This window comes from Pelophylax lessonae, assembly GCF_965119305.1.
Source record: "Pelophylax lessonae genome assembly, chromosome: 2".
Classification (NCBI taxonomy): domain Eukaryota; kingdom Metazoa; phylum Chordata; class Amphibia; order Anura; family Ranidae; genus Pelophylax; species Pelophylax lessonae.
In genome coordinates, this window is record NC_138769.1 from 687,493,197 (window position 1) to 687,508,133 (window position 14,937).

Sequence of the window (14,937 nt, forward strand, 5' to 3'; positions counted from 1 at the left end):
CTCAGGCTGCCAGCTGCTCTGTCTGTTAATCATCACTATTGCTGTAGATCACTTATAATGCACTTGACTTTCTATTAATAGATTTCATGCTGCTTGTTAAATATCACAAGAGGTTTTATGTATACATATTCACATCACATTCTGGCTGATTATTGTATTAGCATACTGAGAGCATCGGTTTGTGGATGCCTGGATAGTAAAACCTTATTTTTGTTTGCATGAGTTGCCTAGAGAATAGAAATGGGGAATACTCGAAGGCTGTGTTTATTATTAGACGCGCATTATAAGTATGATTCTATATATAGATACAAACCATGGTATCCTTATACTTGTAGAAGAACAGCGATGACCCTGACCTGTTAGCTGGAAAACAATTCCTATGGAATAGAAGAACTTGTCATTTTAATTACCTCTGGACTGGAAGGATTTGCCCCCTTAATGACCAGGCCATATTTTGAGTTACTTTATCGGACAATTGCGTGGTTGTGCAACGCTGTACCTGAATAAAATTGATATCCTTTTTTTCCCACAAAAAGAGCTTTCTTTTGGTGGTATTTGACACCCTGTGGGATTTAAAATTTTGTGCTATGAAACAAAAAAAGCAACAATTCTGAAAAAACAAAAACAGAATATTTTTCACTTTCTGCTATATACCATTCCCCCCCAAAAAAATTAAAGATCAATTTTTTTCATCCCTCTAGACCAATTTGTATTCTGCTACATATTTTTGGTAAAAAAAATCCCAATAAGCGTATTTTGATTGGTTTGCGTCTACAAAATAGGGGAAAGATTTATGTCATTTTTTAAAATTTTTTTATTACTAGTAATGGCGGTGATCTTTCGCTTTTTAGCGGGACTGTGACATTGCGATGGACAGATTGGACCCCTAACTGACATTTTTGACACTTTTGGGGGGGACCAGTGACATTACTACAGTAATCAGTGCTAAAAATAGGCACTGTTACTGTAATAATGACACTGGTAGGGAAGGGGTTAACCCAGGGGTGATCAAAGGGTAAGTGTGAGCTTAGGGGAGTGTTTTCTAAATGTATGGGGGATGAGCTTGTGAAATGAACACAGAGACCTGTGATCCTGTATAGAAGGATCACAGGCGCTCTGTGATAATTTCAGAAAGAACAACGGTCTGCTGTGTTTACAACAGCTGATCGTCCTTCTCTCTCAGCGGAGAGCGGATTCAGGTGCCCGGTGGCAATAGTAGCCGCCGGTCCCGTGAATCGGTATCCCCACTGAGTAGCGGGGATGGGCGTGTGCCACTGGCAGCATGTGCTCGCCCCCAGGAGTGCTCCGGCGAACCGGCGATTCACGCAGCCGAGTGAGCCTGCCTCAGTATATATGCGGCGGTTGGTCGGTAAGTGGTTAAGATATAACTCCAGGCAAATAGTAAAAACACCATTTAATCCAGTTTTGTAATTTAAAATAAATGTAAAAAACGACTTTTAAAAGGATAGTTTCACCTTTACAAAAAACCAGCCTATGCATGTAAGGGATGTTTTTAGAAAAAAACAAACTGTGCAGCTCTGACTAAAGATGAATAATAACCTTGCTATAGGTGTAGGCCATTTACATACCTTACGAAGCCTGACTGGAATACTCCCAGGATGTTGCTAAGTACTCCCAGGACATTGCTAAGTGAGGCCTAGTCGTTACTGCTCACCTCCACCATCACAGGAGAGCTCTTTCTCCGATTCAAACCCCCTCACGTGTCCTTTCCCTTCCCAGATACAGAAGCTCTGACCTCAGCATCTGAGATCTCACTCCTGTGATGGTGGAGGTGAGGAGTGACAACTAGGCCTCACTTAGTATATCCTGGGAGTACTTAGCAATGTTCTGGGAGTATTCCAGTCAGGCTTCATAAGGTATGTAAATGGCCTACACCTATAGCAAGGGCATTATTAAACTTTAACCACCTCAATACCGGGCACTTTCACCCCTTTCCTGCCCAGACCAATTTTCAGCTTTTAGCACTGTTGCATTTTGAATTACAATTGCGGGGTCATGCATCACTGTACCTAAACCAAATTTACGTCATTTTTTCCCCACAAATAGAGCTTTCCTTTGGTGGTATTTGATCACTGCAAGGTTTTTTTCTTTTTTGCTAAACAAATAAAAAAAGACCAAAAAGTTTGAAAAAAAAAAAGTTTTTTGTTTATGTTATAAAATTTTGTAAATAAATATGTTTTTTCCTGCACTGATGAGGAGGCAGGCACTGAAGGGGTGGCTTTGATGATGAGGCACTAATATGCAGCACTGATGGGCACTAATAGGTGGCACTAATATGCAGCACTGATGGGCACTGATATGTGGCACTGATAGGTAGCACTGATATGCAGCATTGGTGGGCACTGATAGGTGGCACTGATGGGCACTGATAGGTGGCCCTTATGGGCACTAATAGGCGGCACTGATGGGCACTGATAGGCGGCGCTGATGGGCAATGATGGGCATTGGTGGGTGGCACTGATAGATGGCAATGATGGGCACCGGTGGGTGGCACTGATAGAGGGCAATGATGGGCAGCACTGATGAGGAGGGCACTGACAGGCTCCCTGAGCACTGATTGGCATCCCTGATGGCATGGGTGGGCATCCCTGGTGGCCATGTGTGGGCATCCCTGGTGGCCATGGGTGGGCAATCCCTGGTGGCTCTAGTGGTATCCCCCAAGGGTCTACGCTGGTAATCAATACTCTGATTTCCAGCACAGACCCCCCCGTCAGAAGAACTGCTGATCAGCTCTCCTCTACTCGCATCTGTCAGGCGCGAACTGAGGAAAGCCGATCAATGGCACTTCCTATTTACTATGTAACCAGCTATTATTGGACACATCTGATCACCTGGTAAAGAGCCTACATCATAGACTCTTTACCGGAATCAGAAATGCAGTGTGTAAGAGTGACACACTCTGTGCGCCTCGAAGCTATATGACGGGCGGGAAGTGGTTAAAAGACAGAAGCAGAGGCACCTCCCAAAGAGGAGTTCCAGCCACCTATCAAAAAAATAAAAGTCAGCAGCTACAAAAAGTGCAGCTGCTGACTTTTAAAAAACAGCCAAAATCTTCACTATGGGCACCCGGCTGTGACAGCTTGCAGCTTTACAGCCAGGTGCCCACTGCACATGCGCGAGTCGCGCTGCGCATTGTGCATTGTGGATGCAGTCTTCTTGGACCCCTTAGTGTCCCAGAACACTGCAGGGGGAGGGGAGAAGGAGAACTTCTGTTGGCCAGCGCCGCAGTCCTCGGAATGGAAGTGGGAAGCAGGTACCTGTCAAAATCGCTCACTCCTCAAAAGTGCCAATTGTGCTAGAGGAGCGGGGGGTGAATCCTTAAAGTGGATTTTCCCCTTTTGGGTGGAGTTCCACTTCAAGTAAAACTGTGTAACATTTATTAAAACAATGAATAAAAGCACCTACATCTGGGTAAGCGAAGTAAGTAGGGTTGCCACCTCATCCCTTTAAAACAGAACACATATTTATTACACAGGTTCTGGAGCAAATTTAACGCAGAAAAGGCACTAAGTGAATTTAATTATAACTCAGCCACAGAACCTGTGTAATTAATATGTGTTCAGTTTTAAAGGGATGAAGTAGCAGCCGTAGAAGTAAGGCACATCAGGGAGTCCTGTGTGGGAAGTCTCTGTGCTTGCTGGAATGCTGCTGAGAGCGATCCATCCTGCCTGGTCTCCTGCAATGCCGATTGTCAGCTCAGTGTATAACTGGAACAGGATGGAGGGCTGGAATGCAGGTGGACCACAGCGGCGGGTCTGGCATCACCGGAAATGATGTAACGCATTACCGAGCATGCGCTCTGCTGATGGAAGTGACAGGCGCACTTAAAGCTTGAAAAAGGTTTACAGCCAGCTGCCGGCTGGCAGCTCCAGTGGGTGGGGCAAAGCACTGTCGCTGACATCAGCCAGGGAGGAGAGAGAGAGCCGAGCGGTCACGTGATCGCCGGGAGCCGCACTGATATAGGTACCGAGCGGTATATTTTTTCTATAACACAGACACAGGGATACTTATTGTTATATCACAGAGGGATGGGATGATTTTATATTAGATATGAGAGCAGCAGGAGGGAAGGGGGATGGCACTGACGCGAGCAGTCAGGCAGGGAGGGAGAGAGGAAAGGAGCACAGAGAGCAGGGCTGCGGATGATGGAGGTACGTAAACTGACCACGGTGTCAGGGCTCAGCAGCCATGATATACTGTGGTCAGTTTACAGGGGGGAGGGCAGAACCAGGCAGGATCAGCCAGGTTTTTTAGGTGATATGGTGGGCACTGTGCTGTATAACATGATTTACGGGAACAGGATCTTATTTTTTTTTTTAACAAACGTTTTGAAGTAATGATGTTGATGTAAATAATTTGGTCCCCAGGCAGGCAGCTTCTACACTCTTAGAGGGTCTCCATGATCTTCTTGGCTGGTTGTGTAATGTTTGAAAAATGAAAATTGAAGCATCAAACCATTGCTAAGAGGTCCAGATACAACTTTATACAAATAAAAGTCAGGGAGACAATCCAATGTCTTTCAGAGGTTCATAAACCCCCCTTCATCAGGGCTTGATTAAACACAATGTGAATGGACTAGAAGTGAACTTGACCTTTAATGTTATTTCTTCCCGTGTCATTACAAGCACAGGCCTTGCCAGCAGCCGGTTTGTGTTGGCTAATGGCTACTCTTTGGATTGTTCCTCTGACTTTTATCGGAATAAAGTTGTATTGCCTCTTAGTAGTGGTGTGGCGCTTCAATTTTCATTTTTCTGCAGCTGGAGTGTCAGTAGTCAATGTCCCCCAAAATCTTACAGTCAAGCACAGCATGTGAAGTTTTGTAGTTGAAAGGCAGAAGGTGCCAGGCATCAAATGACCTCTAACCACCATTGGCTCAAGCTGAAGATTTATACTCAAAGTAAAGAAAATGCAGCATAGGGGTAAATACACAAGTAAACCTCATAGTTCGAGCAATTTAAGACCAAACTTTCATATTGTTCAAAATAATGATATGTGATCAGCTCTACTTAAAATGGTATATTTGTCATTACTCTTGGTGCCATGTTGCATCATTTCCCATTGTGCTCAGACACACAGTTCCAAGTCTATGCATCTTCCAGCAAATACATTTAAAGCCTTAGTTTAGTTTTTTCTGCTTTTTTTTTTTAATGAGCACAAGGGATGTTACTTACATTGAATGACAGGTGTCCCTTGTACTGCTGGCTTAGATCCAAAGTTCTCTGACAGCCCCATCCAATAGCCCCGCATCACTGGAAAATTACAGCTGCGGGGGTATTGGAGGGGCTGTCAATATTAATATGATCAGCTGGACCTGTCACAGGCTTTAGTCAAGAGTTACGATCCCCCCCCCCTTCTCAATTCATAGAAGCTGTACTATAGCTTCCACTAATGAACAGTGCTCTATGAATGGAGGAGACAGGCTTATCATGCACCCACCTGTCCTCCATTCATAGAGTTTTTTTCATTGATGGAAGCTATAGTACAGCTTCTATGAATAGAGAAAGGGGGGGGGGGTGGAAAGGGCAGGCATAGTCAGCCTTTTTGGCGACTGCCTGTGACAGATCCATACCATCCTATTAACCCCTGAAACTCCAGAAAATTACAGCTGCGGGGGGAGGGGAAGAGGACTTCAGATTTCAACGAAGAGAGCAGCCACCAGCACAAAATACATTTCAAATAAAATATAAGTACCTTCTTTTGTGCAGATGTCCTTTTTTATTTTATTTAAACTATGCTGATATTTTTCATTCCTAATTACTCAGCAATGACAGCATGACTATTAAAGTAAAAGCAACTCCTGCAGTGTTTGTATTCTACAACACAGAAACTTTGTCTACTTTAGTGTCATTTGAAGGATGAAATGTTTCAGCAGATTATTAAAAGATATTTTAAAGGTGATATAAAGATTGGGGGGGTGGTGGATCCAATTCACATCTTTCTGTCCAATAAGCCTATAAGGGAAAGGTACCAATGGTCCTTTTAATGCCTCCTATTGCCTAATAGGACCAGTAATGTTCTGTATCTAAATTAATATTATACAATTATATTTTTTAGAATTATATAATATCTAGAGCAGGGGCATAACATAAAGCAGGGGTCTCAAATCTTATAAGTAGGGGAGCCATATTGTAGTTTTTACAAATGTTTGCAGGATGAAAAAACGCACCCCCCTCCCCATTTCACATCAGAAGCCCCCCCCCATCACATTCTGCCCTTCTTTTCACAGCAGAAGCTCCCCGTCATATCAGAGCCCTGTTTCCTATCACAGCCCCCCCCCTTCACAAAAGAGTCCCCCAATTTAGAAGCCCCCCTTTACATCAGAGTCCCAAAATCACATCAAGAGCCCCTCCTCAAATCAGGGTCCCCATTCACATCAGAGTCTCCCTTTTCACATTAGAAGTCCCCCCAATCAGAAACTCCCCTTTACATCAGAGTTCCCCCTGTCACATCAAGAGCCCTCCTCAAATCAGGGTCCCCATACACATCAGAGTCCCCCTTTTCACATTATAAGCCCCCCAATCAGAAGCCCCCCTTTACATCAGAGTACCCCCTGTCACATCAAGAGCCCCCCTCAAATCAGGGTCCCCATCCACATCAAAGTCCCCCTTTTACCATTAGAAGCCCCCCCAATCAGAAGCCCCCCTTTACATCAGCATACCCCTTGTCACATCAAGAGCCCTCCTCAAATAAGGGTCCCCATCCACATCAGAGTCCCCCTTTTCCCATTAGAAGCCCCCTTTACATCAGAGTACCCCCTGTCACATCAAGAGCCCCCCTCAAATCAGGGTCCCCATCCACATCAGAGTCCCCCTTTTCACATTATAAGCCCCCCAATCAGAAGTCCCCCTTAACATTAGAGTACCCCCTGTCACATCAAGACCCCCTCTCAAATCAGGGTCCCCATCCACATCAAAGTCCCCCACATCATATGAGAAGCACCTCATCACATCAGAGATGCTTTGGGCTGGGAAAAATCTTGTGGAGGGCCAGATGTGGCCCTTGAATCATAGTTTGGAGACCCCTGATTTAGAGCAGTGGAATGCAAAACCAAAGTACAGGTGGAAGGGACTTTTACATTCAGAACTGTGAGCACTAACATTATGTACATTATATAGCTTTTTTTCAACTTGCTATAGCTGTGTGTGACTTGACTGGTGATTACAACACATGCAAATGACACATTTCCCAGGGTCCCCATTGGCCAGCTGGACATAAACCAATCAACATCCATTTATGGAGAATGAAATTGCAGCTTGGGGCAGGAGGTTCCTTCATTCAGTCCAGCTAGACACATTCAATATGATAGTTATGAGACGAGGAATACGCAAAGCATGCCTTTATAGGAACCCATACACTCTCTGATATACTAGTAATAGAGGTCTACTATTATTATTCAATATGCTGTATCCATAGCACATTCTCTTTTTTACTGCCTGGCTTAAGTAAATAAAATTCTAGCTGCTGTTTACTGAATATGTCTACAAAGCTGCTTTTATATCTGCATTGGAACTACAAGTCAAAGCATTGCCAGCCCTTTTTATTGAAGCTGTTTAAAAGCCAAAACAGTCACCAGCTGCCTAGCTTAGTTTAAACACATAGTAGCTCCATAGCTCCTGATGAGCAACATTACTACAGCCTGTATACTGTATGTATATACATATATCTGCTTAGTCATATCCAAATCTATGTCAATTTTCTGGGCACCATGTCTGATATATTCTAAAGCCTTCTTTCCATGGAATTATCTTGGTAAACTTTTCATAAATTAGATCATCAGGACTTCCCAAGACCCTCCCCAATTGCTCAGCTTAGGAATGTGATAAGACGTGCATAGCCAATTTGCATGCACATACTAGAGCCTATTTGGACAGAAGCTAATTAACCTATTAGCATGTCTTTGGAGTGTGGGAGGAAATCAGAGCACCCGGAGGAAACCCATGCAAGCATAAGGAGAATGTGCAAACTCCATGCAGATAGGGTTCTAGCTAAGATTTAAACCAAGAACCCCAGAGCTGCAAGGCCCAAGTTCTAATCACTAAGCCACTGTACCCCCTGAAGCCTCTATACTTGACCCAAAATTCTGATGTATCACTTCCACTAATTAGTATACCTCATCAATTCTCCAGTTAGAATATTTAGTGATTCAATACTCTAAGCAACCATTTCAGCATCAGATCCTTAATTAACAAACTTCACTCTGCATGGATTCTGGGGAAGTGCCAAACACCGAGTGTTAGTTAAAGGGAACTCAAAACTTACAGAGATAACTGTGGTCCTGTTTCTGAACCGTAAGTGCTGGTTGTCTGTCTGTCATGTTGATCCTCCAAATCTCACTAATGGGCCATACGCACCATACATATATTTTCTGAAATCTTTTTCCTTTAGACTTACCAAAACCATATAATATGAGGTCAAACCTAAACACTTTCAATTTGTATGCAATCCGGCAGGCCCTTGCATTACATAGAAAAGGTAAATCTGAAGGAAATCTAACCACAAAAGTTGGATAGTGTGTATCCAGTTTAAGTATAATGGGTCACTACATCAGCAGGATACTTTACTAAGCCTGTGGCTAAACCAGAGTATCAGCAAGCCAACATTATAAAATAATTTCTCAGGGCAATCAACTGCTGATGATGATCAGAGCAAACTTCAGCCCTATCATTCCACACTTACTAAACTGTTTTTTGTATATTATTTTCACAACTTAAAAATTACACTGGACTTTGTGAATTCAATAATTAAAAGTAAACTAAAAAACAAAATAGCTTCATAGTGTTCAAAAGCAATGTTATTTCCAGAGGCAAGTATCACTGATATATTTTCCAGTACCTGGGGCTTACCTTGGTTGTCAGGTGACAACTTTCCACAAAGTAATTTCCAGTGACACTTTGCCAGACTGATGTATACACCATACTGTCCTGTACCATCCCTGAGATACAGGACTTAATAAGTCCCAAAATGTGACATATTTGGTAATTAGGATTATATTTCACATTTTAATGATGTTTCTCTTTTAATTTTAACTTGAAACACGGAAGTCTAAAACTTAAATGGAAAGCAAAACTATTCAAATTGTCCCCGTTTTTCTGCAGTTCATTAAAGTTTTATTCTGAACATACAAACAAACAAGTGGACGCTGCTCCTGGTTGGTCTGTTACCTAGTCCATTACACTATTCCCATTCCATTGGGTGCAATGACCAGCTCATCAGCTGAAATCCATGATATGTAAAGAAACTTTGGATGGCTGCACTCTGAAAAGTTGTAGTCCATTGACAACCATATAAAAGCACATATACAGGCAAAAAAAACAGCACAGTGGGTGCAGAGGAGTTGAAGCGCTTTGCACTAGTTTATTTTTATTTATTCCAGGCACTTATATAGCGCTGTCAATTTACACAGCGCTTTACATATACATTGCACATTGACATCAGTCCCTAGCTTACAATCTAAGGTCCCTAATTCACATACAGACACAGTAGGGCCAATTTTATACAGGATCTTATTAACCTACCAGCATGCCTTTGGAGTGTGGAAGGAAACTGGAGTACCCAGAGGAAACCCACGCAGGCACAGGGAGAACATGCAAACTCCAGGCAGGTAGTGTCATGGTTGGGATTTGAACCAGTGACCCTCTTGCTGCTAGGTGAAAGTGCTAACCACTACACCACTGTGCAACCCTAGTTTAGTGCTCACTTACGACCCACGAGTCATGAGTAAGTGCTAAACGTGCACGAAACGCATTGATTCGTCTGCACCCCTGTGCCGTTTTTTTGCCTGTATACGTACTTTTTATGGTTATGAATAAACTACAACTTTGCGGAGTGCAGCAATCTGAAGTTTCTTTACATATCCCCTGACATGGTTACTTTCAAAGAACAGCACATAAAAGTAACATAAAGTGAAAAAAATGGGGCAATGAAAAATAAAAACTTCTTTCCTTCACTGAAAATAACAGATTATCTCAACTTTAGGGTGGAAGAAAAGTTTTCAGCAGTAAAATGGGCAAAAAAGTCTGTATGAACAATAAAATATACCAAAAGAAATATACCAAAGAACTATACAATCCAACAAGGAAGTATACAATCTACCAAAGAAATCGATTTTAATGTTTTTTCCCCCATTTATAGTGATAAATGGAAGAGAAGTTTTAATGATAGGCAAAACTTCCAGAGTTGATATTCCCATTAAATATTACCATTCATCTTTAGGAAATGGCTTCTAAGACAACACACCTATATGATGGGAATCAAATCTTTCATGATGAATAACTGATATTTTATAGCGCCGTTTGTGAGTTTCGTTAACAAGGGACTTTTTTAAAGTGTAAAATTTTCCTTGAAATGTCTGTAACGATTTCCATTTATCTAACTGGACTCTTGTGTAATGTTGATGACATTAATCCATAACTTCTTCAAGCCAAGCCTATTTTTCTCAAGAAGTGGCTTAGATAAGCTATGAAATGTCTTCAACATTGCAGAAGAAATCCAGTTGAATGTCTAACTACTAATGATGTCTCTAGAAATCAAGAAGGGTTGAAATCTATACATTATACAAGTCTTGGTCTGGGATGCTTTGCTTTTTACATTAAAAACAATGTAAAAAACTAAAAAAATGTACTGTTAGAATTACGCCGGCTGCCATTGCAGGCTTCTCCTTTATATACTGACAGCTGCCTGGCTGTCATGCTAATCCAACAGCTTCATTAATGTCTAAGTCATTGACCTAGTTGAGTTGAGGAGTTTGCAGTTGAGGAGTTACAAACTGACTTGCTGAATACTTGTGCTGGTTGTGGGTCAGTCTCAGAAAGAACTGAAGCGAGATGGGCAAGCTTGAGAATGTCCCTAAGCACAGGTTTCCTATAAGTACATTTATTTCAGAAAAAATATATATGCATAATATATAAAAAAATGTATACAGTATATCTATATATATTTCTCATAATATATATATATATAAAAAAATAATATATATATATATATATATATATATATATATATATATATATATATATATATATATATAATTAGAGGAAAAGACACACAGCAAAGTAATATCAAACACAAACAGCCCAGGTGCAACTTATGTAAAATGTAAATATCCATTTAAGGTATGATTTCCTAAGAGTGTCCTGTTTTCTCTATAGTGCAGTTCTAATTTGTATTTCTTTGGAATACTCAAACCTTATTACATTTAAATTCAGCTCTCTACATTCATTATAAAAGGTCCGGTCACACAAAATGAATCTGAGTAATGATGAGAATTTAACCTTGCAGCCCTAGACGGAAGGGCTGTATGATGCAGCATGCCCATTTTAAAAGCCAGGACGAATCCCCAGACCCCGACCCTTCTTACTGATACTAAACCCAGCTGTCAGCTGAAGAATGCATTCAAAGAAATTAACATTTAGAAGGTTAAGAGAGGTTTTAACAGTCCATTTAATAAATGTAATAACATTTCCTGAAACATTTCCAAAAACAAGAACTGTTGACAGTTATGGAATGGACTGTTTGTTGGCAGTTATGTTTATGGAATGTAAGGATTTGGTTCAACACTGCCTTTCTCAACCAGGGTTCCAAAGAGTCTTTAGGTTGCTTCAAAGGTTGCTGGGGGTTACTTGAGCAATGAGAAATTTCTGCCTTTCAAGTAACCACTAACAGCAATGATATTTTTAAGTATTTCTTAAAGAAGGTGGTCTTCCCAAAGACCACCAGTGTAAGAAGCACTCTTCCCAAAGACCACAAATGTAATGAGCATTCTTTCCAAAGACAAACAATGTAATGGGCATTCTTCCCAAAAATCACAAATATAATGATCATTCTTCCCAAAGACCTCTAATGTAATGGGGATTCTTCCTAAAGTCCATAAATGTAATGGGCATTCTTCCCAAAGACCACACATGTATAGGGAATTCTTCCTAAAAGGCCAGAGATGCAATGGACTTTTTTTTTCTAAAGAACACAAATATAATGGACATTTTTCACAAAGACCACCAATGTAAGGATGATTCTTCCCAAAGACCACTCATGTAATAGCTATTCTTCCCAAATATCACCAATGTAAGGAGGATTCTTCCCGAAGACCGCCAATGTACTGGGCATTCATTCCCAAAGACCACAAATGTAATTAGCATTCTTCCCAAAGGGCACCAATGCAATGAGCATCCTTCCCAAAGGCCACCATGGTAAGGAGAATTATTCCCAAAGGCCACCATGGTAAGACAAATTATTCCCAAAGACCTCCAATGTGATGGGTATTCTTCCAAAAGACCACCAATGCAATCAACATTTTTCCTAAAGACCACAAATATGAGGAGCGTTCTTACTAAAGAGCAGAAATGTAATGGACATTCTTCCCAAAAACCACAAATGCAATAGACATTCTTCCCAAAGACCACAAATGTAATTGACATTCTTCCCAAAGACCACCAATGCAATGAACATTCTTCCCAAAGACCACAAACCTAATTGGTATTCTTCCTAAAGTACACAAATCTAATGGACGTTCTTTCCAAATATCATCAATATAATTGACATTCTTCCCAAAGTCCACCAATGTAATGGACATTCTTCCCAAAGACCACAAATGTAATGGGTATTCTTCCTAAAGACCACAAATAGAATGGGCATTCTACCTAAAGACTACCAAGTTAGTAGACATTCTTCCCAAAGACCACAAATGTAATGGGCATTCTTCCCAAAAACCACAAATGTAATGGGTATTCTTCCTAAAGACCAAAAATAGAATGGGCATTCTTCCTAAAGACTACCAATGTAGTAGACATTCTTCCCAAAAACCACAAATGTAATGGGCATTCTTCCCAAAGATCACCAACGTAATAGACATTCTTCCCAAAGACCACCAATGTAATTGACATTCTTCCCAAAGACCACCAATGTAATTGACATTCTTCCCAAAGACCACAAATGTAATGAACATTCTTCCCAAAGACCACAAACCTAATTGACATTATTCCTAAAGACCACAAACGTAATGGACATTCTTCTCAAAGACCCCCGAATGTAATGGACATTCTCCCCAAAGACCACAAATGTAATGGGTATTCTTCCTAAAGACCACAAATGTAATGAGCATTCTTCCCAAAGATTACCAATGTAATAGACATTCTTCCCAAAGACCACCAATGTGATAGACATTCTTCCCAAAGACCACCAATGTAATAGACATTCTTCCCAAAGACAACCAATGTAATTGATATTCTTTCCTAAGACCACCAATGTAATGGACATTCTTCCCAAAGACCACAAATGTAATGGGTATTCTTCCTAAAGACCACAAATGTAATGGGCATTCTTCCCAAAGACCACCAATGTGATAGACATTCTTCCCAAAGACCAACAATGTGATAGACATTCTTCCCAAAGACCACCAATGTAATTGACATTCTTTCCAAAGGCCACCAATGTAATGGACATTCTTTCCAAAGACCACCAATGTAATGGACATTCTTTCCAAAGACCACCAATGTAATAGACATTCTTCACAAAGACCACAGATGTAATAGACATTCTTCCCAAGGACTACATATACTGGGCATTCTTCAGCCTCATACCAATGCATAATAAAAATTAGAAGGAGTACCCTAAAACTGGAAAGTTATTTCAGGGGTTCCTCCATGGTAATAGATTGAGAAAGGCAGATCTAACATGAAAAAAGACACATTTTTATAGTGATATTTGTAAAGTAAAAATAAAAATCAGGACCATTTTTAAGGACACTAATTTCACAAATCTCCATAGGCAGGGGCTATCCCTGGAATTTCGGAAAAGGAACGGTAAAATAAGGGTTCAGTCTAGTAAGAGGGTGGTGCATCTGGTGACTTGTGCAATACGGGGATATTTTCGGGATGACAGATGGAGAGCAGAAATGTGTTCTTCTTACCTGAATTCCTCAGCTTTCTATTCTTCAGCACTGAGATGATGACCAGCAGACTGCCCAGAATGTCCACCACGGTGGTGAAGATCAGCACGCTGGACAGCGCAGTCACCAGCCAGGCAGCCCGGGGAGCGCTCCCTTCCAGCGGCTCTCCCTTCTCCAGCGTACAGCTGTTCCTCGCCCAGGACGCATTGTGCAGCATGGCTAGCGCTGTCCTCGCCTTCCCTCGCATCTCACGTGCCTAACATTTAACGCAGATAAGTCGCAGAGAGACAAGTTTCCACTGCTGCTGCACCATGCCAAGTGTGAGAACAGGTACCAGCATCCAGGGTGGTCACAGGTAAAGAATGGGGATTGGACAGGGAGGAGGGGGTGGTCAGCTGACTCCAGTGAAGTTAGGGGGCTGGTTGCTGGACTATTGTGCAAACCCAACTGGGAAAAAAGGAAAACGTGCAATTGAACAAAATAAATAAATAAAAAAAAAAAGAAGTCAGCTGAAAGCCAACAGGATCGCAGGCACCGGGGAGTTAAATGTGACAGCAGAGGGGATGTGATGTGGAGCATACAGAGAAAGGCAGGGAATGACAGTCACACACTACAGAGGTGACTGGAGCAGGAGCCAGTCCACAGCAAAGGCTGCCTGATACATTATACAGTCCCCCTTCCTATGCCTGGAGGATTAGCTGCAAGGATAACTTTGTCCCACAAGGTAAGCTGGCAGCTGCTAAAAGATGGAAAGGGAAAGGGGGCTGCAAAGTGCAGCAGCAATACAAATGCAAAGAGCAATGCTATAAAGGAGAATGACAGTTATGTATTATAGAGGTGATGGGAGTTCTCTGCAGCCATAGGAACATAGGAGACTGATGCCAGAAAAGAATCCATCATATGCCCATTTTCTACATTTTTGTCTGTATCACTGTTAATCCTGAGGATATTTAACTTTGCTTGCTGTTAACTGGCTCACTGCCTCTACAAGCATCCACTCTTTCCTAATTTTACTCAAGAACTTTCCTTCTGCC

General features: G+C 41.6%; 1 protein-coding gene across 1 annotated transcript in view; it reads right to left on the reverse strand.

Annotated features, from left to right (window-relative positions):
• Window positions 1–14,263, reverse strand: part of MTNR1B (melatonin receptor 1B) — a 310,225-nt gene extending 295,962 nt beyond the window's left edge. Inside the window, exon 1 of the mRNA XM_082245871.1 lies at window positions 13,925–14,263. Coding sequence (XP_082101997.1) covers window positions 13,925–14,150 — 226 coding nt within the window. The 5' untranslated portion in view covers window positions 14,151–14,263. The remainder of the gene's footprint in view (window positions 1–13,924) is intronic.
• Between the last annotated feature and the right edge of the window lie 674 nt (window positions 14,264–14,937).